This window comes from Odontesthes bonariensis, chromosome 19 (genome assembly GCF_027942865.1).
Source record: "Odontesthes bonariensis isolate fOdoBon6 chromosome 19, fOdoBon6.hap1, whole genome shotgun sequence".
NCBI lineage: Eukaryota > Metazoa > Chordata > Actinopteri > Atheriniformes > Atherinopsidae > Odontesthes > Odontesthes bonariensis.
This window is the reverse complement of record NC_134524.1, coordinates 4,544,130-4,569,430: the sequence shown is the minus strand read 5'-3', so window position 1 is coordinate 4,569,430 and position 25,301 is coordinate 4,544,130. Positions and strand designations below refer to the sequence as shown.

General features: G+C 45.6%; 2 protein-coding genes across 2 annotated transcripts; both read left to right on the top strand.

The window, feature by feature from the left end:
• The first annotated feature begins 944 nt into the window (after positions 1 to 944).
• On the top strand, positions 945 to 14,371 carry rnf175 (ring finger protein 175). The gene is made up of 9 exons (XM_075450860.1): positions 945 to 1,062; positions 1,420 to 1,457; positions 3,145 to 3,286; positions 5,054 to 5,208; positions 9,240 to 9,347; positions 10,502 to 10,622; positions 10,712 to 10,845; positions 11,001 to 11,102; positions 13,590 to 14,371. The coding sequence occupies exons 1-9, from the start codon at positions 1,042 to 1,044 to the stop codon at positions 13,708 to 13,710; spliced, it is 942 nt and encodes a 313-aa protein (XP_075306975.1). The 5' UTR covers positions 945 to 1,041; the 3' UTR covers positions 13,711 to 14,371.
• Positions 14,372 to 16,133: 1,762 nt separating this feature from the next.
• LOC142368780 (serine protease FAM111A-like) lies at positions 16,134 to 24,717 on the top strand. The gene is made up of 5 exons (XM_075450958.1): positions 16,134 to 16,336; positions 17,605 to 17,682; positions 17,802 to 17,858; positions 21,054 to 21,104; positions 21,190 to 24,717. The coding sequence occupies exons 2-5, from the start codon at positions 17,611 to 17,613 to the stop codon at positions 23,083 to 23,085; spliced, it is 2,076 nt and encodes a 691-aa protein (XP_075307073.1). The 5' UTR covers positions 16,134 to 16,336; positions 17,605 to 17,610; the 3' UTR covers positions 23,086 to 24,717.
• The last annotated feature ends 584 nt before the right edge of the window (positions 24,718 to 25,301 follow it).

Sequence of the window (25,301 nt, the reverse complement as noted above, 5' to 3'; positions counted from 1 at the left end):
GAAACAGGAAAACTTTTTAAAGACTGAAAAGGTTATACGAGAATGGAATACATCAACATACATAATGTACCTGTATACATAATGGATGCATGCAGAGTAAATTGTGTTTTTTTTTTTTTTTTTTTTTTTTTTTTTCATGTTGCTGTAACAGAATGAGGAGCAGAGTATTGGAAGAGGAGAAGGAATTAAAAAGCTAAATGACTGAACTCAAAAGTGTTTTTTATTTGCTTAGGTAGCCTATAGCTCTGTTAAACCTGTTGAGGTTCATGCAAATTTGAATAAATGTTCTTATACATCCAGTAAAGGCTAATTTTCTGTCTACAGTAAGCAGGGGCGTGGCTGGGGGGGGGGGCAGTGCCCATCCAGGAACAAGTCCTGCCCACCTAAGAAATGCCCTGTCCATCTAAAAAAATGGCCAGAAAAAAAAAGTATATATCTGCAAAGTTTATAGCTTTATTTATTTTTTTGTTATCACATTTTAGGATTTTTTTGTTGTATATAATGATCTGAAATGTAGACTTAATGAAGGTAATAAAAAGCTGGAGTTGGCTGGATGTCGTGCCCAAAGTATCTACTTGAATTTAAACCCTCAAAAAAAAAAAAAAATTCCACACGGTTAACAAAATTGACGGTCATGATTTATGCCAGTGTGACCATATTTTCACTACCGAATTGAATTATTACTATTATTATTTTTATTTTTATTATTATTATTATTATTATTATGCTTGAGGTTGTAGTAGTGGTTTTCCACCGATTTTTTTTTTTTTTAATTGTTTTCTGCCCCCCCAGATGAGCTAACTGCCCACCCACACATGCCATTCTGGTCACACCTCTTGACAGTAAGGCAGTGGTGTTCTGGCTGGGGGCCTGGGCCCCCGTACAGCTGTATGCCCAGCAACGCCCCTGGTGTGGACGATCCAAACACAGCGATGAGCGCTCTGGCAGTTGTGACCCTCTTGGGTTGCCATACCGGTATCTCAGTGGCTAACTGCCCCTGTCACCGGCTGGACTGCACAAGTGGAGGGCAGAAAAGAGAGGATGGCGGGTGTGCATCCCCAGGTGAGTGTACACCTGTTAAACAATGCCGTTCCGTTTGTCTAACGGTCAACGTGTTACTGTTTAAATGAGTGAAAACGGCCGTTAACGTGGCTAACGGTTTCTCGGCTAACAGCCGTTAGTGTTGTTCTAACGGTTTCTCGGCTAACAGCCCTTAGTGTGATTCCTCAACGTGGCACCGCAGCCGTGTGTTAACGTAGATAAGAAATGTCCGTTTTCTATCACAGTAACATAACCTTTATTTCATTGAATTCCGCGGACATGGCCGTCTTTCACTCGTCTAAGTTGTGCTAACCTACATTTCTGTGTCCAGTGAGACCCACAGACCTCTGAGCTGCTGCTATTTCTGTCTCATTACAGGACGACCTGCTGAAGATGACACACAGAGAAAACTGGAGGTGAGAGCTGCCAGTTCCTCCGCCGCCATCATGTCCAAATCAAATCAAATCTCATTTATTTGTAGCACATTTCATGTACAAAACTACGGAAGCGTATTGCATTCACTTAAAAAAAAAAAAAAAACTCCGGTTTTTCTGTCTAATTTATTTTTTGGTTTGTTTTTGCGGGTAATTTTTTTCTGTTTTTCTGGCTATTTTTTTTCTGTTTTTCAGGGTCATTTTTTTCTGTTTTTCCAGGTAAAAATAGCCAGAAAAACAGAAAAAAATTACCCCGAAAAACAAACCCAAAAAATAAATTAGACAGAAAAATTGTTTTTTTTGTTTTTTTTTAAGTGCTTCACATTAAATAAAAGTATTGCAGCAGGGAGCGTAAGAAGCATTAAAAATACATAAGATAATATAAAGAGAAACTAATTTAAATGAATTTAAAAACCAGCAACAGTCCAGATAAGTTCAAAGATATCGTGCAGATTTAATGCATAGACACATGAGAACGGAAATGTTTTTAACCTGGATTTAAAAATGTCTCCATTTGGTGAAAGTTTAATCTCCACTGGCAGTTTATTCCACTTGTTTGCAGCGTAACAGCTAAATGCTGCTTCTCCATGTTTAGTCTGGACTCTGGACTGGACCAGCTGACCTGAGTCCTTGGATCTAAAGGCCCATTTATGCCCTACGTTAACTACGGAAACGTACGCTTTCACCCGGTTACGGGGGGCGTTTCATCCGTCAGTTTGTCCGTAGGTCAAGAGCTTAGCAATCCGGTGAGCTCCGGGCGAAACGGAGCAATACCAGAGGAATTCGTGGGGGCAGTAGAGAGTCAGGAGCGTGTTGGCTCCGGAAGTTATGGAGGAAGAAGAAGAACGAAGAGTAGGAGATTAAAACATTTTAAGATTTAAAAATGCCAGGTAATGGAGGAGAGGATTTGTGAGATGGTCAGGGGGTATTTACATTTGTATGACTGCAACTTCCTCAATTGACGCCATGTTTCTCAAACCCGCGGCCGACAATGACTCAATATATACCGCCCTCTAGAGGATTTCTTACGGACGTGCGCAATACGGACGGAGGCATAAACAGAAGCTCCGGGAGCAACGTATGGACCGGACAGACGAATTTCGTCCGGTTCCGTAGGGCATAAATGGGCCTTAAGAGCTCTGCTGGCTTTATATTCTCTGAACATATCACAGATGTAAACCATCAGCAGGCTTTTAAAATCTATTCTGTGACTGACTGGAAGCCAGAGTAAAGATTTTAAAGCTGCTGTGATGTGTTCAGATCTCTTAGTCCGGGTTAAAACTCCAGCAGCAGCGTTCTGGATGAGCTGCAGATGTTTAATGCTCTTTTTGGGAAGTCCAGTTAAAAGAGCGTTACAGTGCTGGAGTCTGCTGGAGATGAATGCATGGAGGAGTTTCTCCTGGAAACCTTTAATCCTGTTGATGTTTCTGAGGTGGTAAAAAGCTGCCTTGGTGACAGCTTTGATGTGGCTGCTGAAAGTCAGATCTGAGTCTATCAACACTCCCAGGTTACCAACTCGGTCAGTGATCGTAAGGGCCCGAGTCTCAAGACATTTACCAACGCTAAGAGAAACTAAAGGCAGCTTCTTTGAGAGAAAGGAAGGAATGTGTCCTCTCTCTTCATATTCAGCCCTGACTTCTTGTGTATGCCCCACTCTCCTCTTTGGCAGGATGCAGCACGAGCGTCTGCACGTGAAGCACCGGGGGCACGAGGCCATGCACGCCGAGATGGTGATGATCCTCATCGCCACGCTGGTGGTGGCTCAGATAGTCCTGGTGCAATGGAAGCAGCGACACCACCGATCCTACAATGTGAGCGCTGCGAGAGGGGGGGGTTCACAAAGTTTCTGTCTCGTAACGCTAGAGATGGCGACTCGAGTCACTGTGACTTGGACTTGAGTCGACTCGAGTCGCTGTTTTGATGACTTGTGACTTGACTTGACAAAAAATAAAAGACTCGACTCGGACTTGGAAGTTAAAGACTCGGCACTTGACTTGACTTACGATGACTTGAATGACTTGAGAGTTATTCAGTTCATGTTTTCAGTTTGAATATGAAATTAATAAATGAATTAAAAAAATAACATGGATTATCCGGTAGGAGCGCAGGCTGAGAATGGCGTCATGATTGGATCCCTACCCTGTCAATCAGTCATGCCCTCTCTGCATACCTTAGTGTTTATTGGCGAGAATAAACTCATATCAGATATGCATCAACATGTCAGCGGGACCGAGAGTCGTTGGCCGTTTCTCAATATGCGTACTTGTCAGTACTCGTGTACTTCTGAAACGTCATCACCGAAGGACCAAGTACTGTTCCGATTCAAAGTACGCATCCGGACGAGTACGCTCCACATTCCCGGACGTGTGCTTGCTCCACCCATTTTTATCGAGTTTGCTTCTGTGGGGACTTGTGTAGACTTCAGACAGCTTGCTTTCCCAGAAAGCAGTGCGGCACGAGCGGCGATGATGCTTCTGTTCCAAATGCACAATGAGCGTGCTTGTGTGCTCAGAAGTCCATACTTGTAAGCACACGAGTACGGACTTGTGTACTTGGGTATTGAGAAACGGCCATTGTCTTCGGCTTTCGTAATTACCATTTTGACGGCAAAAGACGAACAGCACAGTGCAAGACACGCGGCATCAACATCTCAGACAGCCAGACGACGACTTCCAACTTTGTTCGTCATTTAAAGATCCATTCTGACCAGTAAGTGCTCGTCAAATTAGCTAATATTATCCTGTTAGCCTAGTCGGTAGTTAGCTAACGTTAGCTTGATATGATACGGGGTGGACACATTGGCCAATGATGTTTACTGACAGTTACTTATATCTTTGTCTTTTCACTTTATTAAGATCAGATTCTGCAGGTAAAATTGCAATAATAAGGTGACTTGACTTGCCCAAGAAAAAATTACTTGGAACTTACTAAAGACTTGAAAGCTAAGACTTGAGACTTGCACATGTGTGACTTGGTCCCATCTCTGCGCATCGCCTTTTGTTTATCCAAACCGAGGCCATTATCTGTGGGTACTTTCTCCTTACATCAGTGCTGAGGCTCAGTCAGCCTTCTCCAACAGAGCACCAGACATCCATGGGTGTTTGTTTCAGGCCTAAGTCAGGTCGGACCCATCATTACCTTTATTTACCCCCAAGGAAAGTTTTCAGTTAAGTTGAAAACTGGTATTCAACGTTGGGGAAAAAGATGGCTTTTAACTTTAAGACTAAGTTTACCGGGTTAAGTTTGCTGTGAAACGTTCAGTTTCCTGTGTGAAAGTTTGCTGTGAAACGTTCAGTTTCCTGTGTGAAACCTGCTCTTAACAGATGGCCCCTACTATGGTTAAAGTGTACAGGATGTGTCTCTTTTCCAAGTAATGTGTTCTAATTATCTTGGGCCTCATCTGGCCCTAACTCATGTCAGAGATGGCGTATGATATTTGAGCCCCATAACCCAAGCTGAGCTGCGCTCGTGAGCCTTTGGCTATAACTGTAACTGGGTCATTTGTAGCCAAAGCTATCTTGGGTGGGAGTGAAGAAATGACCATTTCAGCATAATTAACTGTCCGTCTCCCCCTCCAGCTGGTGACTCTGGTCCAGATGTGGGTGGTTCCTCTTTACTTCACCATCAAACTGTACTGGTGGAGATTTCTGTCCATGTGGGGGATGTTCTCCGTCATCACCAGCTACATCATCTTCAGAGCCACCCGGAAGCCTCTGTCCTGCAGGACGCCGAGGTAAGTGGGGCGGCGTCTGGTGGTTGGAGGCGTCTGATGGCTGTGGGGTGTCTGATGGTTGTAGGATGGCGTCTGATGGTTGTAGGATGGCGTCTGATGGTTGTAGGATAGCGTCTGATGGCTGTGGGGTGTCTGATGGCTGTGGGGCGGCGTCTGATGGCTGTGGGATGGCGTCTGATGGCTGTAGGATGGCGTCTGATGGCTGTGGGATGGCGTCTGATGGCTGTAGGGTGGCGTCTGATGGCTGTAGGATGGCGTCTGATGGCTGTGGGGTGGCGTCTGATGGCTGTAGGATGGCGTCTGATAGCTGTGGGGTGGCGTCTGATGGCTGTGGGGTGGCGTCTGATGGCTGTGGGATGGCGTCTGATGGCTGTAGGATGGCGTCTGATGGCTGTGGGATGGCGTCTGATAGCTGTGGGGTGGCGTCTGATGGCTGTAGGATGGCGTCTGATAGCTGTGGGGTGGCGTCTGATGGCTGTGGGATGGCGTCTGATGGCTGTGGGATGGCGTCTGATGGCTGTAGGATGGCGTCTGATTGCTGTGGGATGGCGTCAGATGGCTGTGGGATGGCGTCTGAAGGCTGTGGGATGGCGTCTGATGGCTGTGGGATGGCTGTGGGATGGCGTCTGATGGCTGTGGGATGGCGTCTGATGGCTGTGGGATGGCGTCTGAAGGCTGTGGGATGGCGTCTGATGGCTGTGGGATGGCGTCTGATTGCTGTAGGATGGCGTCTGATGGCTGTAGGATGGCGTCTGATGGCTGTGGGATGGCGTCTGATGGCTGTAGGATGGCGTCTGATGGCTGTGGGATGGCGTCTGATTGCTGTAAGATGGCGTCTGATGGCTGTGGGATGGCGTCTGATGGCTGTAGGATGGCGTCTGATGGCTGTGGGATGGCGTCTGATGGCTGTGGGATGGCGTCTGATGGCTGTAGGGTGGCGTCTGATGGCTGTAGGATGGCGTCTGATGGCTGTGGGGTGGCGTCTGATGGCTGTAGGATGGCGTCTGATGGCTGTGGGGTGGCGTCTGATGGCTGTAGGATGGCGTCTGATAGCTGTGGGGTGGCGTCTGATGGCTGTGGGATGGCGTCTGATGGCTGTGGGATGGCGTCTGATGGCTGTAGGATGGCGTCTGATGGCTGTGGGGTGGCGTCTGATGGCTGTAGGATGGCGTCTGATTGCTGTAGGATGGCGTCTGATGGCTGTAGGATGGCGTCTGATAGCTGTGGGATGGCGTCTGATGGCTGTGGGATGGCGTCTGATAGCTGTGGGGTGGCGTCTGATGGCTGTGGGATGGCGTCTGATGGCTGTAGGATGGCGTCTGATTGCTGTGGGATGGCGTCAGATGGCTGTGGGATGGCGTCTGATGGCTGTGGGATGGCGTCTGAAGGCTGTGGGATGGCGTCTGATTGCTGTGGGATGGCGTCTGATGGCTGTAGGATGGCGTCTGATGGCTGTAGGATGGCGTCTGATGGCTGTAGGATGGCGTCTGATGGCTGTAGGATGGCGTCTGATGGCTGTAGGATGGCGTCTGATGGCTGTGGGGTGTCTGTAGGATGGCGTCTGATGGCTGTAGGATGGCGTCTGATGGCTGTAGGATGGCGTCTGATGACTGTAGGATGGCGTCTGATGGCTGTAGGATGGCGTCTGATGGCTGTGGGATGGCTGTAGGATGGCGTCTGATGGCTGTGGGATGGCTGTGGGATGGCGTCTGATGGCTGTGGGATGGCGTCTGATTGCTGTAGGATGGCGTCTGATTGCTGTAGGATGGCGTCTGATGGCTGTGGGATGGCGTCTGATGGCTGTGGGATGGCGTCTGATGGCTGTGGGATGGCGTCTGATTGCTGTAGGATGGCGTCTGATTGCTGTAGGATGGCGTCTGATGGCTGTGGGATGGCGTCTGATGGCTGTGGGATGGCGTCTGATGGCTGTGGGATGGCGTCTGATGGCTGTGGGATGGCGTCTGATGGCTGTGGGATGGCGTCTGATTGCTGTAGGATGGCGTCTGATTGCTGTAGGATGGCGTCTGATGGCTGTAGGATGGCGTCTGATGGCTGTAGGATGGCGTCTGATGGCTGTAGGATGGCGTCTGATGGCTGTAGGATGGCGTCTGATGGCTGTGGGGTGTCTGTAGGATGGCGTCTGATGGCTGTAGGATGGCGTCTGATGGCTGTAGGATGGCGTCTGATGACTGTAGGATGGCGTCTGATGGCTGTAGGATGGCGTCTGATGGCTGTGGGATGGCTGTAGGATGGCGTCTGATGGCTGTGGGATGGCTGTGGGATGGCGTCTGATGGCTGTGGGATGGCGTCTGATGGCTGTGGGATGGCGTCTGATTGCTGTAGGATGGCGTCTGATTGCTGTAGGATGGCGTCTGATAGCTGTGGGGTGGCGTCTGATGGCTGTGGGATGGCGTCTGATGGCTGTGGGATGGCGTCTGATGGCTGTAGGATGGCGTCTGATTGCTGTGGGATGGCGTCAGATGGCTGTGGGATGGCGTCTGATGGCGTCAGATGGCTGTGGGATGGCGTCTGAAGGCTGTGGGATGGCGTCTGATGGCTGTGGGATGGCTGTGGGATGGCGTCTGATGGCTGTGGGATGGCGTCTGATGGCTGTGGGATGGCGTCTGAAGGCTGTGGGATGGCGTCTGATTGCTGTGGGATGGCGTCTGATGGCTGTAGGATGGCGTCTGATGGCTGTAGGATGGCGTCTGATGGCTGTAGGATGGCGTCTGATGGCTGTAGGATGGCGTCTGATGGCTGTAGGATGGCGTCTGATGGCTGTGGGGTGTCTGTAGGATGGCGTCTGATGGCTGTAGGATGGCGTCTGATGGCTGTAGGATGGCGTCTGATGACTGTAGGATGGCGTCTGATGGCTGTAGGATGGCGTCTGATGGCTGTGGGATGGCTGTAGGATGGCGTCTGATGGCTGTGGGATGGCTGTGGGATGGCGTCTGATGGCTGTGGGATGGCGTCTGATGGCTGTGGGATGGCGTCTGATGGCTGTGGGATGGCGTCTGATGGCTGTGGGATGGCGTCTGATGGCTGTGGGATGGCGTCTGATGGCTGTGGGATGGCGTCTGATTGCTGTGGGATGGCGTCTGATTGCTGTAGGATGGCGTCTGATGGCTGTAGGATGGCGTCTGATGGCTGTAGGATGGCGTCTGATGGCTGTAGGATGGCGTCTGATGGCTGTAGGATGGCGTCTGATGGCTGTGGGGTGTCTGTAGGATGGCGTCTGATGGCTGTAGGATGGCGTCTGATGGCTGTAGGATGGCGTCTGATGACTGTAGGATGGCGTCTGATGGCTGTAGGATGGCGTCTGATGGCTGTGGGATGGCTGTAGGATGGCGTCTGATGGCTGTGGGATGGCTGTGGGATGGCGTCTGATGGCTGTGGGATGGCGTCTGATGGCTGTGGGATGGCGTCTGATTGCTGTGGGATGGCGTCTGATTGCTGTAGGATGGCGTCTGATGGCTGTGGGATGGCGTCTGATGGCTGTGGGATGGCGTCTGATGGCTGTGGGATGGCGTCTGATGGCTGTGGGATGGCGTCTGATGGCTGTGGGATGGCGTCTGATTGCTGTAGGATGGCGTCTGATTGCTGTAGGATGGCGTCTGATGGCTGTGGGATGGCGTCTGATGGCTGTGGGATGGCGTCTGATTGCTGTAGGATGGCGTCTGATTGCTGTAGGATGGCGTCTGATGGCTGTAGGATGGCGTCTGATGGCTGTGGGGTGTCTGTAGGATGGCGTCTGATGGCTGTAGGATGGCGTCTGATGGCTGTAGGATGGCGTCTGATGGCTGTGGGGTGTCTGTAGGATGGCGTCTGATGGCTGTGGGATGGCGTCTGATGGCTGTGGGATGGCGTCTGATGGCTGTGGGATGGCTGTAGGATGGCGACTGATGGCTGAGGCCACACTTTCCGATCCTCCTCACCCTCGGAGTTTTAGAGTTTATCGTTAACGATCATCTACGAAGTCTGTGACGGTGTGAGCTGTTTGTCGCACTCACCCTGCGTCGTTCATTTTTCAGGATGGTCTACAAGTGGTTCCTGCTCATCTACAAGCTGAGTTACGCAGTGGGAGTTCTGGGCTACCTGGCCATCATGTTCACGATGTTCGGCTTCAACGTCTTCTTCAGGTGAGTCACTGGCGCCGTTTTAAGGTTCGACGGTAAATCTAAAAAAAAACGCCTTCAGTAGTTTGAATGTGGAGCGTGACTGAGCTACAATCTTTTCACAAATTACATGAATATTGTTGCTGAAATTTCATTTTTATTTATATAGCGCCAAATACAACAAATGTCATCTCAAGGCGCTTAAATAATAAAGTCCAATTCAAGCCATTTGGTCCACCCAGCCCAGAGACGTAGTTAAAGTGGTGTTGGCGGAGGCGGTGATCCAGTTCAACGTGAGGATCGGTGCTGTTTGTGGTTTCTCTCCTTCTCCTTCTCCATATCTTCATTTCTCTGGATTGTTCTGACTTTAAAGGGATAGTTCGCCTCTTTTGACATGAAGCTGTATGACATCCCATATCAGCAACATCATTTCTGAACATCTTCTTACCCCCTGCTGCGTCCTGTGAGCCGAGTTCCAGCCTCGTCTTTGGCGTTGACGAAAGTAGTCCGGCTAGTTGGCTGGGGTTTAAAAAATAAAGCGTTTTGCTTCTTCAAAAGAGTAATACATTTTCATCACAAAATCGTGCCATACCGAAGTGCAGACCGAGTAGCAAACACCGTAACTGCACTTCGGTCTGCACAGTTTACACAGCCCGCAGTGATACGAAGGGAGAGAAAATAGCACCAAGCGATTGTGAGGTCTGACTTATGCCTGGAGAACCATTTTGTGATGCAAATGTATTACTCTGTTGAACGCATATTGTTTTGAGAAGCAAAACGCTTTATTTTTTAAACCCCAGCCAACGAGCCTTACTACCTTCATCAACACCAAAACGAGGCTGGAACTCTGCTCACAGGACGCAGCAGGGGGTAAGAAGATGTTCATGAATAATATTGCTAGTATGGCAAGGCAAGGCAATTTTATTTGTAGAGCACAATTCGTACACAAGGCAATTCAAAGTGCTTTACAGCTACATAAAATCACAAGAAGACAATAAAATTATTATTTTTTAAAACATAAAAAATAATGTTATTGTATGGGATGTCATACAGCTTCATGTCAAAAGAGGTGAACTATCCCTTTAAACCAAACAAAACCAAAGCTAACTTGCTGACCGTCTCGCCACCCAACACATCCCCTCCTTACATGGTTTTAACCTCTTTGTTCGGCTGTGCAGAATCAAGGCGGAGGACTCTATGGACGTCGGTGTGATCATGCTGTTTTACGGTCTTTACTACGGCGTCATGGGCAGAGACTTCGCTGAAATCTGCTCTGACTACATGGCTTCTACAATCGGGGTAAAGTCAAACGTAAATAATGCCTCAGTATTGAAGCATTGAGGAACTGTTTCCCTGTAAATCGGTGGTTTTCTTTGGCTTGTTTTCAGTACTACACCAAGGGAGGCATCCCCAGCAGGAGCCTGACCGATGACATCTGCGCGGTGTGCGGTCAGAGGATCCTGGTGGACGTGGAGGAGGAGGGATTTATCGAGGATACCTACCAGCTCTCCTGTGGACACATGTATCCTGACACGGAGGAGAGTTGAGCACCTTGTTGAAAGTCCAGTTCAGGGTTTAGCGTGTGAATCCAGGTCAGGGGTTCAGAAGCCTCGAGTTTGTGTGCTGCGGAGAATGGGCCACCGTTATTTTCAGCCTTAACTTGCTCCGCCCCTCCAGATTCCACGAGTTCTGCATCCGCGGCTGGTGCATCGTGGGTAAGAAGCAGACGTGTCCGTACTGCAACGAGAAGGTCGACATGAAGAGGATGATGAACAACCCGTATCCTCTTTGTTTGTGTCCAAACGTCATGAGGAGTGTTAACAAAGACTTGGGCTGTGTTCGAAACCGCATACTACATACTTCCATACCGCATACTACATACTACATACTGCATACCGCATAGTACATACTACATACTACATACTACATGCTGCATACTACATTCTACATACTATATACTACATGCTGCATACTTCCATATTACATACTGCATACTACATACTGCATACTACATATTACATACCTACATACTACATACTACATTCTACATACTGCATACTACATACCGCATACTTCCATATTACATACTGCATACTACATACTACATACTGCATACTACATTCTACATACTGCATACTACATGCTGCATACTTCCATATTACATACTGCATACTACATACTACTTACTACATTCTACATACTGCATACTACATATTACATACTACAGACTGCATACTTCTATACCGCATACTGCATACTACATACTGCATACTTCTATACCTCGTACTACATACTACATACTGCATACTTCATACTGCATACTTCTATACCTCGTACTACATACTACATACTGCATACTTCCATACTGCGTACTACATACTGCATACTTCCATACCGCATACTGCGTACTACATACTACATACTGCATACTTCCATACCGCATACTGCGTACTACATACTACATACTGCATACTCATCGATCAGACAGTATGCAGAGCATTTACCCACAATGCATTTCCCTCCTGCCCGAGCCGAAATCAGCCGGCCTGAAGCTTATTTCACTTACGAATGATCGCACCGCGTTACTCGGGCAAGTGTTGCCACGGGTGTAATTTGAATTTACTCGCCTCATTCGCGCGAGTCAAAAACGAACGAATAGCTCATGGAGCGATCCATTTCATTCTCTCATCAACCATGGCTGATATAAGTACCATCGCGTTCTTGTTGTGGCAGTCCGAGATTCGTCTGAAACGCACACGCCGTCGTGTCTGGGTCAGTGACATCATCCGGATGTGCACTCAGCTCGGATAATTTCACCGCCTTCTCCAGGAGTTGCGTCTGGATGACGTCCGCCTCCAGCGGCACCCCAGGCCCACCAGGACCCAGTTTGATGACCTGCTCGGGAGGACACCAACTACAGGCGCTCCATTTTCAGCTGCGGAGCGCCTGTCCATCTGTCTCCACGTCACTGTCGTCCAGAATCTCAACGCTGATAGGCTGTCTGACGCGAATATTTCGCCAAAGTTGGATTTTTTTTAACTTGCGCGGATTCTCATCTTTTCACTCTCGCGGCGGCATTCGCCTCACCGCGCGGGCCCCATCGCGCCACCGGCTCGAATCCGCGTCTTTGCATTGACTTTGTATGTAATAACGTCGCGCGACCGCACCGTTAAGCTCTAAACTCTGTAAACTTTAGCAACATTTGAAACATTTTCAGGTGAGAAAGTAGTCGTTTAGATCCCCAACGTGTTGGAAACCTGACAAAATACCGGCTATCTACAATTTTGTTCCCACGAATTCGGTGCTACTAAAGCTAGCCGCAGTGAGCAACGCACTTCCGGTTATTTTCACAAAATAAAATACCCGTTGCCTTTTATCATAGGGAAAGCCATTACGATACAATTGGTGCTTTTGTTTTGAAAACAGGAAGTGAACCTACCCTCGTTGTAGCTAGCTTGAAACTGCCGTTTTGACCGGAAATGACAATCGGCAACGTCACGTTACGTTGCATCTTGGGTAGTTTGAGTACGAGTAGTAACCTCATGATGCATACCCAACATTTAGGAGAATCTAGTATGCATCCGAGAACTTAAAAAAAGTTAAAGTTAGTATGAGAGTAGTGGGAGAAGTATGCGGTTTCGAACACAGCCTTAGTTCTACGAGAAAAAGAAACATGAAGCGATATCAGCTTGATATCAGCTTTAGATTTTCCATTTAAATCCAGTAAAATAGGCCAAGCTTTGATAGATTAAAGATATCCACAGTCAGAAACTCTTAAATTCTGATTTTAGAGTAAGTTTTCTGTGGGTTTGGTTCAGTGAAATTTTAAGGCGAGACACGGCAGGCAAAAACAGTGATTTTTCATGCATTGGTCAATTTTGAGATTTTGGGCCAATCAACTCCTTCAATATGTGTTCTTACAACCTGCTATAAAGAAAACGTTGAAAACATAAATTAAAATGTTCATTTAATTACAACAGGATGCAGAAAAGGTTTTTGAAATTGATCTTCTCTCTGTTACAGTCTCCCCTCATTCCGACCGAACAGAACAAAATTAAGGAAAATGTGGATTTCGTTAGACTAAAAATGCCCAAAAAGTGGTGATTTTTCCACAGCATCACTTGCCTCCCAATGTGTCCCACACTGCCACTGCATGTAGACTGGCATCCTGTTTAGTTTTGACTTTACTGTGCCTACAAAATGTTTTTTTTTTTTTTTTTCTGATTATTGCTCAGATGCCTCCTTAATTCCTTCATCTCTGTCCAGCTGGGAGAAGACTCACGTTTTGTACGGACAGCTGCTCGACTGGCTCAGATATTTAGTGGCCTGGCAGCCCATCATCATCGGTATTGTTCACGGGATAAACTTCTCCCTGGGCCTCGAGTAGATCCCTGAGGAATGCCGCCGTGCATCACAGAAGCCCTTAAAGTCAGCAGTTTGTGGACCTGACTCATTCTGCTCTTTGAGTTCACGGACTGAACGCTGGTGAACCCACACGGTCCTGGGATCCTGCCATCTCCGGAAACCTTAAGCACAGATCCAGTATTTGAAAGTCGCGTCCCATGCATGCCTTTTCCGTTAAGACAAAGTGCCGCTTTCCTTTGTAGCATGACGTAGAAATTAGGTTTTATGTGCACACTCCCGCCCGCCGGACTATTCGACACCACTAACAAGTTCCTGTTTTTTCTAACGCTGCAACTCTTTGCACATTGATCACAGAAAGAGACAGTTTTGCCTAAGCCGCTGTTTTATATTTAATTTAGCTTTGTTACAAAAGCTTGATTTGAAATGTCTTTTGTTGTGTTTTATACGATGTCCATTGTGCAGCTTATTTAACATTTATTGACCGTAAAAGTCAACGTATTACAGCAGAATCGCCCTCAAAACATTCGGCAGGTCGAGTTTGGTCGGTTTCCTTATGGAGACGAGTGCTGGTGATGACTTTAATAAATATTTATAAAACCTTATCAAAGTTTCAGTGGTGGTCTGGTGTAGTGATGCTTCAGTGAAGCAGTGGGAAGATTTTTTATTTTGCTGGATTGTTTTTGCTTAACTGATGCTCTCATGTCGATGCATTTGTTATTGCTTTGACAAACTAAATAAAAGACTATTTAGTTGTTTAAAAGAACCAGAATGTGATGAGAAAAGATAAGTTTTTATCAGTTTTTTGTCAGTTTTATGTGATTGTAGGCTTGTCCGATATACCGGTACTAAATTGGTACCGCGGTACCTAGGCATTTAAAACGGTACTATACTGCGCTTGAATGAGACCGGTACGTTTTCCTTTTCTCTTTTCTTTTTTCGCGTGCAGCGATAGAGGTGGTACCGTACTGAGCAGAGCCTGGAACCGGTCCTGTGTGCTAGGTACCCCAAGCAGAAGGGTTACAGACATGGTAACGGGTTCCATGGGACCGGGACATTTTCGTGGTAGTGGAAACACTGAAATAAGACTGCGTAGTGGAAACGGGGCTTAAGAGACAGAATTTACCATTACAGCCTCCTCTTTGTGACCGTCACCCAGTCAGCCTGGGGTCCCGGCTGCTCGGGTTCTGCTGGGGGGGAGGGGGGACCCGAGCAGCACGGCGAGTGCTTTGGGAGAAACGGGTTATTCCTAGAGAATGGTGTAGGGCAGGAGGCTTTCTTGTTCCAAAGGAGAAAGAGTCGGATGATCTCTCTCCTAAATGTAGAGGGGAAGCTTTTCTTTAGTTTAGTTGCACAGAGATTAGCTAGTTATTGAGAAAAGAATAGCTTAATAGATACTACTGTGCAGAAGGCAGGAATACCAGGTTTCACAGGGTGTTTAGAGCACACTAGCATGATTTGGCATCAGATTCAGACAGCCAAGAGTGAGAAAAAAGACTTGCATGTTATATTTCTGGATCTAGCAAATGAATTTGGTTCAGTGCCACATAGCCTTATTTTAGAGTCCCTGGAGTAGTTGTTAACTTAGTAAAAGCATATTTTCAGGATATTAGACAGCAGATACTAAAATACTAAGTACAGTAGTAGTATTAAGTATTAGATACTAAGTACAGTATTAGTATTAAGTATTAGATACTAAGTACAGCAGGTTTCACAACAGGCTGGTAGAGACTAGAAATAGTGTTACACTAATAGGGTAAACTACACTAGGTTGGATGAGACCGGTGCTTTTTCTCTTTTTCCTTTCTTTTTTAGCGTGCAGTGATAGAGATAAAGGAGAGACAGGAGAAGGGAGAGAATGTCAGCTGCTGCAACCCTCAACACGCCACAACTCGTAGATAAACCAGGTGCGCAAAGTGCTATGTGGAATTACTCCGGCTTTAAAACAAATGAGCACAGTGACGCCATTTAGCTACCATTAGAAAAGCCGGTCTTTGTGGTATTTTATTTTATTTACTGATACACAGTTATAGTTCTGAGAGTTTCTATTGAAAGGAATAGAATTCTATTGTGTTTTCTTTTTATTTGGAAAAGTATCAAAGTACTTGTTGGCACCGTATCGTGACAACACTACGTGATCATGAAGTTTTTAAATTCATGCAGACAAATGAGTCAGAAGCACAGCTTTTTTTTTAAGGTTCACAAACTTTTCTGGTGTTGTTTTAATGTGGCGCTGTGAGGCAGGGAAACCAGCAAGAGGACGGCTTAGAAGAGGCCCAGAACTCAAAAGAAAGAAGTGTTTTTTTTACCAAGTTGGAAACCTAAAGTTTCTAGAAAGTTCTCTTAAAGCTCGGAGTTCCCAGCTGCCGTGAATTCAACATGTCCATAATGACGTTCTGCTCGCTGATTGGTTCCCACTAAAGTCGCGCCATTATACGAAGAGCCTCTAACCTCTGCTGACGCAGTCTTTATCAGCGGAGGACAGAAGACGGACCGACGGCAGAACCAGGTGCTCGCCAGCGGTGTTTTATCCACAAGTGAGATCTTTTGAATCCGTCAGATTCAGCTCCGTTCTTCCACCTCTGAATCATTTCCTCATTTCTCACCGCTTGTTTTCAAGTTGGCAGTGACTTTCCAGTCAGGAAAACTCGGTGAGTCATAAATGAGCGCTTACCACAGGCTTATAAAGAAATGTGTGCGTGTGTGTTCATGTTTTTGCAGACAGTTTATGGCAGAGTTCAAAGATTGATAGTCGCAGAAAGAATGTTTATTCGCTCCAACCCTGTGGGGGAGGGGAAGATCTGGTGTCATGTGATGTAACTCCAGGTGTTACTTAACATGGACGTGCTTTATTTTCATGCCGATAAGGTTTACACAGAGTTTTGTAGTTGCAGAGAAATGCTGTCATTGTTGAGCTGAAACCCCAGAAACACTGGAGCTGAGTCGGCTTTATGCAGAATTTTATTTCAGAATTTAGATCGGTGCCAAAATGGTGAGGGTTGGGTCAGGAAGGGCAGCCGGAGTAAAACGAGCGCCAAATCAGCGAGATCCACTCGCTGGGGCGGGCTCTGATAAAAGGGAAAGGCCGAAAGAAGAAGAGGAATTTAGATTTATGCCAATGTGAACAGTAAACTGGATGTGTAATCTTAAAAAATGAGCTTTTTTTTTTAAACATTTTTACTAGGGCTGTGACTCGATTAAAATTTTTAATCGAGTTAACTACAGGCTTTGAAATTAATTAATCGAAATTAATCGCATTTTAATCGCATATACTTTATCCTTTAGAAAATTAACATTTTCAACAATATTTCAACAAACACAGAACATATCCCTATTTGAAATCTGAATGTAGCATGCATGAAAACACAGTATATAGAATCTTGGATGTTAAGCTGCGTTGGGCCCCCGTTAGCTTCCACGCTAGCTGCTACATGTTTAGCGTTGAGGTGATATTTGAGGCTTGATACGCTGCGGTGATACGCGAATTCCTTGTTGCATAATCTGCACATAACCACGCTCTTGTCGACGCTTCCATCCGTCTGTATTTAAAAAAATAAAATAATAATAATAATTATAGTGTGCGATTAAAATGCGTTATTTTTTTTAACGTGCTTATATGTGTGTAGTTAATTAATCGAAATTAACGCGCTAAAGTCCCAGCCCTAATTTTTACTGTAAAACACAGATACTGTTTATACAGCTTTGGCTGTGTGCTTTTGTCATGTCAATTTCTACAATATGCCAAGGCAAACTATCATTAAAATCCTTTAACTTGTTGCTCCATTCTACAGAACGACAGTAAAGTGTTGAGCTGTCCCTGATTCCACTATGGAAAACAGGAAATAGAGGCAGCGGTTTATAGAGAGGTTTTCACACAGCCTGAACCAATTGTTCTCCAACTTTATCTCTGTGCTGGCAGGTGAAAATGGATCCCAAAAGGAAAAATGCTGGGAAGGAGAAATTACCGGATATCAGGAACTTTTTGGAGAAGGCAAATGTAAGTAACAGCTTGGTTTATCACAGTTTTCTGTCATCATTGCTTAAAACTCGTCATCTTAACTTTTTTTTATTGCGTGGACTGCATCCCCAGCTGAGTTGTGTGCATCCTGTTTTCAGGACTCTCCTGGCGTTAAAAGCCCACCGACAAAAAAGTCGAGGATTTCAGACTATCCGGTGAGTTTTCAACGTGAACAGGTTGATGGTGAAACACGGGCTTGACTTTAGGGCTGTACCTCCTCTTCCTGAATATCGCCCAGCCAGCCAGCCTGGAGTCCCTGTTGCTTGGGTTCTGCTGGGGGGTGGCTAGTGGGTCGAGCTACGCTACGCTAGGTGGCACTCCATCGACTAAAGCAGGGGTGCCCAACCTTTTTTGACCCAAGATCTACTTTTCTTATTTCTTAGAACCAGGGTTTGAATCCCATTCCTACTTATCTTTACCTCTTTTATTTTTCCCCCTACCCGAACCCAGGGTTTGCATCCCCACCCCGCTGTGACTGGTGTGCAGTTGGTGAGAGGCCGAGGTAGCTTGTGGCCAGTGGCGGCTGGTGATTCAATTTGTTGGGGGGGCGCAGTTGCGCGTGACGGGTCAAATAGCACCTCACAATCAGAACACAACACACAAATTCTAAAAACCACCTAAACTAGACCATTGTTCAAGTATTAATACAATTAGAGAGATACTTTGGATATTGTTGACCTTAAATAAAGAGTTTTGGGACAGAATAGATAAAGAAATATAGGCTACTGTAATTAGAATAGACCACATGTTACACCATCTAAACACCAGTCAACTAGATCATTGTTAAACTATCAATACAGTTAGAGACAGACATTGGGTTGATCAAAAATGAAGAGTTTTGGGGCAGAATAGATTCAGAAAGTAGGCTACTTTAATGAAAATAGACCATATGTTATACCATAACCACAACATAATAGTAGGGAGGGATGATGGTTCTGAATTTCCTATTCTATTGCAAAATGTACAAATATTCAGGAAAAACAAAGACCACATTAAAAGGTAGGTGTGTCTAATGTTTTGAGGACTAATATAGAAGACTGGATCAATTCTGATGTTTTTAAATGTGCAATATAAATAAAGCTGACTTGATTTGACTGCACTGAAAAATGGACAACAACTAATTTCTACAACAGAGACTCACCTCTGCAGCAATCCTACTGTCTGTGGTCTTCTTCCCCGAGAGCCCGGCGCTTCCTCGGATGCTTGCTTGATGGACGTGATTGATTCGATGAATTGTCCAATCACGTTAAGATTAAAAATAAGGAAAACTCTGCCATTGGTCTGGGCGCACAGAGCTGTGAACTAGAATACATTTTTCATGCGCCAATGAAAAGCTGCCTCTGCTTGTTCGCGGTAAAAAAGTTTGCTAGCTCTCATAGACTCCAGTGTTACCGGCGACCACCTGGAGGAAGGCTTTATATCCAATAGCAAATAGCAAGCCTATCTTAAAGTCGAAAGCATTTAATGGTTGCTGGCAGTGGCATGTAGCCTACAGCAGAGTCTATCACACCACTGCACGAGTAAAAACGCAATGTACAAATGTATAATTAATTTCATATTTGTTATGGTTGATTCACGGGAGGGGCGGCGCTCTAGCGCCCTCTATTGACCAACCGCCACTGCTTGTGGCTGTAAAAAAAGAAAAAAGATGGTTGTTGTGAGGGGCAGTGTTGGCTGGCATTAGGGGAGTGACTCTGGGACGCCAGTGGTCATTGTCTAGCCTCCTGGAGGTGTCGTGGGCCCAACTAGACAAAACACTGATGAAAGGAGGTTCCCACTAGAGGCCTGCGCGGGACAGAATTTACAGTCCCGCTCCCGCCCGCAATTCCCGCATGATTCAGACGTTCGCGTTACTTCTCACGGAAGTTCTTGTCATTGGCTTGAGGAAAGAAACATGATCTTAGCTGCGCACACCACTGTCCGATCCTTCATGTGGGGCACATAGTGCAGGAGCGCATTAGATGGCACAAGCAGCTGAGGCTTTACAGCAATAAGCCTACCCAACATACCTACCAAAATCTACCGTGAATATTAAGAATAATACATTGTACATATGTTATATGCCACTCCTTACATTTCCATTCTTGGAAGTAAAAGTATAATTTTTTAGTTAATATGATTTTAAACACAGCGTGATGGGCGAAACTGATGAGCGAAACTGCAGTGAAACAGCACAGGGAGCACGTAAACTCCCAAAACTGGTGCACAGAGATGGGCAGAACTTTGGGGAAAGAGGGAGAGTTCTGTAAGAATGTGTGGAAGAAGCTACGGGACAGATACGTGAAGGCAGAGAAGAGGGCAGTTGATGCCGGGGGCTTCAAACCTTCACCTCTATTAACTGAATTAAAAAATTAAAATGATCCGAAAACTGCAGCAGTATCATTAATTACAGTATTCCTGCTCTTGACAGAGGCATTGTTTTCTTCTCCACTTTCGTGGTTGTAGAGTAGCGGTAACCTTAACGTAGCAGCGCCACCTCTGTGACGGAGAAAATTGCAACTACTGGCGCAACGACTTGCGCCACTATATATTGCGGGCACGAAATCGTGACGTCATCAACACCGCTCGCGCTAGCAGACGCGGCAACCATGCTAGAGCCTTAAGTGTGCAAGTGGCAGAATAATAGTCCAAAGACAGTCATGGGGGGGGGGTTCTCATCTTCCATCCAGCCTGGTGATTGAGGGTGGTGAGGGGAGAGAGTTTAACATCCTAACAGCCTGGTGGATGAAGCTGTTGGTGAAGCTGTTGGTGAGTCTGGTGGTTTGGGAGCGGAGGCTCCTATACCTTTTCCCGGATGACAGGAGGCTGAACAAATTGTGAGCAGGGTGGCTTGCATCGCTAACAATTGGTCTTGGTCCTTGGTCTTGCTGACATTCAGCAGGAGGTTGTTACTTCTGCACCACGTGGTCAGAAGGTCGACCTCCTTCCTGTAGTGAGTCTCATCGCCCTTGGTGAGGGTCCATCAGTGGATTTTCACTTCCCTGATGGCTCAGGTATATTCCAAGATGACAATGCCAGGATTCATGGGGCTCAAATTGTGGAAGTGGTTCAGGGAGCATGAGACATAATTTTCACACATGGATTGGCCCCCACAGAGTCCTTAATCCATTTGAGAATCCGTCTCTTCCATCGTCACTACAAGATCTTGGCAGAAAATGAATGCAACTCTGGACGGAAATAAATGTTATGACAACAGAATCTGCAGAATCTTATCGAAACAATGCCACAGCGAATGTGTGCTGTAATCAGAGCTGGAGGTCCAACACAATATTAGATCGTGTGACTTTTTGTTTTGAACAGGCAGTTTATTTGAACTTTCTCAAAATCTAAATCTCTCTCTTGCTTTGCAGAAGGCTCAAAAGAAAGTAAAGGAGGAGTCCACAAAGGATGCTGTTTCATCGGTGAGTGCACTCACTGTTATAAATGCTGCATAAGCTGTGCTTTTATTGTACTCTAACCTTCATTTTCTCTTCTGATTCCCTGCAGGGAAAACATGAACATTGCTTCAAAGTGAAATTCGGTTCAGATGACCAGAAATACACCATTGACTGTCATCAACCACAAACATTGCTGGAGGCCATAAAATCCCATCTAGCAGATGAGTTCAATCAAAAGATAAATGGAGCAGATGAGAACATTATCATTAGGTTGGGTGAAGGGGCCGATGCGTCTCTTCTTGCAACAAATTTTCCTTGTTCTTGTGTTGAGGAAGATGAATGTCTGACCGTTAGTACATCAAAAAGGGTTATGGAGGCCCAAAACCAAACAAGGTACCAGGTCCAAGAGAAAGAACATTACTGTGTATTCTATATTGAAAATGTGGGAGGGAAAGACAGTAAATCCAAGGCAAAGCAGATCTTTAGATGCACAGATATTCGTGAAGAGTTTAAGTATTTCTGTGTTTATGGAGAGAAGAGTGAGATGACCGTGGAGCAGGCTCTGAAACAAGATGGCCGCTTTGTGGACGATCTCAGCGACTTCGCTCTGTGCGATAACAAAAACAAAGACATCACCAAGTGCACAGCATCTGTCAGTGGAAAGATGAACAAAAGGTGTTTCAGGATTCAACTTCCAAAGGACAAAAGATTCAAAACAAAAGGCACAAAACAACCGGCCAGTAATGGAAAACAACCGGCCAGTCATGTAAAACAGGAACAGCAGAAAACCCAGTGTGCATCAAATGATTCACAAAGCAAGAGCGAAACAATATCAGTCCTAGAGCGAGCACAGGAGAAGGGTATCAGTGTAAAAGAAGCTATTAGAGAGACAGGCACCAATGTCAACATGCAGGAGATCTATGACCTTCTGCGTGAGCAGTTCCAGGGCCTGAAAGGATGGATGGAGAACAGGTTTCCTGGTCAGTCCTTTAAGAAAGCACTGAAGGTGAGCAAGGAGAACTTTGGAAAGATCCAGCAGTCTTTTAGTAAAGTTTCCACAGTGAGGGAGCTGGTGAAGCTCAGTGAGTCAGTTTGTCTGTTGAGGATAAGTGACACCAGCTCCTCTAAGTCATTTCAGGGCACAGGCTTTGTGCTGTTTGACAACTTCATCCTGACGAATGCCCACTTATGCAAAGACTTTGCAAACCGGGGAATAGAAAAGTGGTGGGAATATATTAAAATCACTGCTGAGTTCCACTTTGAAAGTCATGCTGTTGGATCGAAAAAGCTTGATGCCAAAGTGTTTATTGACAATCCCTCCGTCCATCCATTTTCTACAATAACTTCAGGGTCCCGACAAAACATCCCAGCACCTGTTGGCAGTGATCAACTAGATTGTGTCCTGCTTGAGCTCATCCCTGAGACATCTGATGTACCACCAGGGCTCCTGAAGAGGTTTGGTCCCCTGCCTGGGGATGGGGAGGCCTGTGTTGTTGGTCACCCAGCAGGTGAGGTGAAGAAAATGGATCCCACATGTATCATCAGAAAAGATGAGAGGGATCAGGCTGTCGACAAGAGTTTAGAGGACTACCAGGATTACTTATTTACGGTCTGCTCGGTCAAGCAAGCGATCGAAAAGGAGCAGCTGGCAGATGTTGTTGTGACCTACAAGAATTCCATTTCCATGTATCATGGCTCCTCAGGCTCCCCGGTGTTTGATGCTCACGGTCAGGTTTTCGGTTTGCACTCTGGTGGCTTTTTCTTCGGCTTTCCGAAGCCAGATCACAGTGTGATTGAGTACTGCTATCCTCTGCTCAGTATATTTAAAGAGCTTGTGAGTTCTCTGAAGAAAGCCGGAAGCACAGCGGTGTTGGCGAGAGTTTGCGAGGAAGCAAAGGGAAATCCATACCTAGAAAATATCATTGAAGTTGTGGCTGGCGCGAAGGATGAATCCTCTAGAGAGGGGGAGTCATCAGATTCTGAGGAACTGATGGACACACATTAGGTTTGGACAGAAAAGTGAGTTCAGAATGATTCAACCAAACAGAAACCCTTTATATTTAGTCTGAAGCTCCACCTGCTTACATGTTGTTCATACATGTTGTTTTCTTATTTAAAAGGAGTTTGAAAAGAAGAGGGTTAATGCCTGTTCTTTTATAGGTTCGGCACTATTAGCATATCATGTTAAATATTGTAACAAAAATAGATAAATAAAAATGAGGAGTTGATGGGCGTCAAGGGGAGCTTTACATTCATAAAGCTTCCCTTGGCATAGCAAATGTGTTTAGTATAAACGGTATTCAGATTACAATTCTGCTGCCATAATGCTGGACAGGACAAGGAAAATAAAACGAAAAAAAAGAATGGCACTAAACACATAAAGCAAGAAAATTATAGCCTTGATTTACGAAATTAAAATGTTAGTTGAAAGTGAATTTTAAGTCTTGTAATGTAATGAAAAAGCTTGTTCTTTTCAATGTGTCCAAGTTTAGAAATATACTTTGAAAGGCTTAAACCTTTATTGAAACATTATTCTCTATTAAATTGTTTCTGGCTTCCAAATGTTCTTATTTTTCACAGCTTCAGCCAAGATATCTTTAGAATTCAAAGTGCTGAACATTTTCATATCGACTTTTCATCATCAAGAACCAACGTTCTGAGCCTCGAGGTCATTTAGCATCCAAAATGTCACTAAATGTGCATGTACAAAGCAGGAAAACGACCGGACAAGTAAAGTTCATGTTCATTTCTAATGCAAAGGTTTGTTTATGTTTATGCATTTAGCAGACGCTTTTTTAAAGCGACTTACAAATGAGGATATAATATTACAGCTAACATCGAAGCTAACGATAAGCTACATAGAAGGAAACCACCAGTCAGACTCTGTTAGAGGTGACAGGGTAGAGATAGAGTGCAGGCATAGAGGGAAGTACAGAAAGATAAAAAAAATGGAATCATTGGCACAATGTTGTTGTTGTTGGTGGTGAAGAGGTCAACAGGAAGTGGCTCTATTAGCAATAGTTGGAATGGATACAGCGCCACCTATCATACGTATGACACGCTTTGTGCCAATGATTCGATTCATTCACCGCCATATATCCAAGGAGAATTACCCTTGCTCAAATAAGGAGCAACTATAGCTGTAATTGAATTAATCTCATCATGGAGACCCACTGAGTGTCTTGATGCGGGCGGCTAAGGGTAGCCAGTGGAGCTCAATGAACAGAGGGGTGATGTGTGCACTTTTAGGCTGACCGAAGACCAGACGTGGCAAGGCATTTCTGGACCATCTGCAGAGGTTTCACAGCACAGGCTGGGAGACCAGTTAGGAGGGCGTTGCAGCAGTTAAGGAGGGAGACGACCATAGTAGTGATGGTCATGCGCACAAGCATCGGCTCTTTGTAGTGAATCAGAAGAGCCGGCTCGCATCAAGTGAGAGCCGACTCCAAGTTTTTTTCCATTCGCTGCTTAGGTTACACTTTCAGTGCTCAGTCCCAGCTCTGGTTACGACAGAGCTTTGTTATGATTGGCCAGCATGGCGACCAGCATGCGGTATTCACGTGAGAATTAAGGAGTTTGGTTCTGGTTTTGGTTCTGTTCTGTGGATTTGTTTGAAGTTTATTGTTAATTTGTGCAATAAAAAAGTTTAATTGAAATAAACAAATGTAAAAGTGGTTTTGTCACAGAATAAATGCAAAGAATTAGGCAATTACAAGGTCTCTCATAAAAACACTGAAAGCAAAAGGGTTTTCAACACATAAACCATGATTCTTTTTTTTGCAAAGTTAAGGTAAAATATAGGCTACAAAAGATCCTAAATAAGGAGCCGTTTGGGAGTCGAAACAGCCGGCTCTTCTTTGGGAGCCGAGTCAAAAGAGCCGAACTTCCCATCACTAGACCATACAAACTAGACCAAACACCAGGAGTTTGGGGGCGTGTTGGGTTAGGTAGGGCCTGATCTTTCTTATGTTTAACAATGCAAAGCAACGGAAGCTCTGTCAACTCTTCAGATTTATTTGAATCAGGTCTGCTGGAGCAGGGAACCATGGAAAACACGGAGTGTTTCTCTTCACATGTGAAACGTAATGAACAGCAGTTGGCACCAGATGAGGTATCTCACTACTTATTACCATTGTGCCAAGCTTATGAAGCAGAAGGCATGCAGGGACACTGACTCATGGTGTCTCCACCCACAAATCAAGGATTGTCCAATCACAAACA

Excerpts from the sequence above, each read along its gene's own strand:
- rnf175 (XM_075450860.1), top strand. The coding sequence starts at position 1,042 with ATGGCGGGTGTGCATCCCCAG. Across the intron at positions 1,458-3,144 it reads ACACACAGAGAAAACTGGAG|GATGCAGCACGAGCGTCTGC; the intron begins GTGAGAGCTGCC and ends CCTCTTTGGCAG. Across the intron at positions 5,209-9,239 it reads CTGTCCTGCAGGACGCCGAG|GATGGTCTACAAGTGGTTCC; the intron begins GTAAGTGGGGCG and ends TTCATTTTTCAG.
- LOC142368780 (XM_075450958.1), top strand. The coding sequence starts at position 17,611 with ATGGATCCCAAAAGGAAAAATGCTGGGAAGGAGAAATTACCGGATATC. Across the intron at positions 17,683-17,801 it reads ACTTTTTGGAGAAGGCAAAT|GACTCTCCTGGCGTTAAAAG; the intron begins GTAAGTAACAGC and ends TCCTGTTTTCAG. Across the intron at positions 17,859-21,053 it reads CGAGGATTTCAGACTATCCG|AAGGCTCAAAAGAAAGTAAA; the intron begins GTGAGTTTTCAA and ends CTTGCTTTGCAG.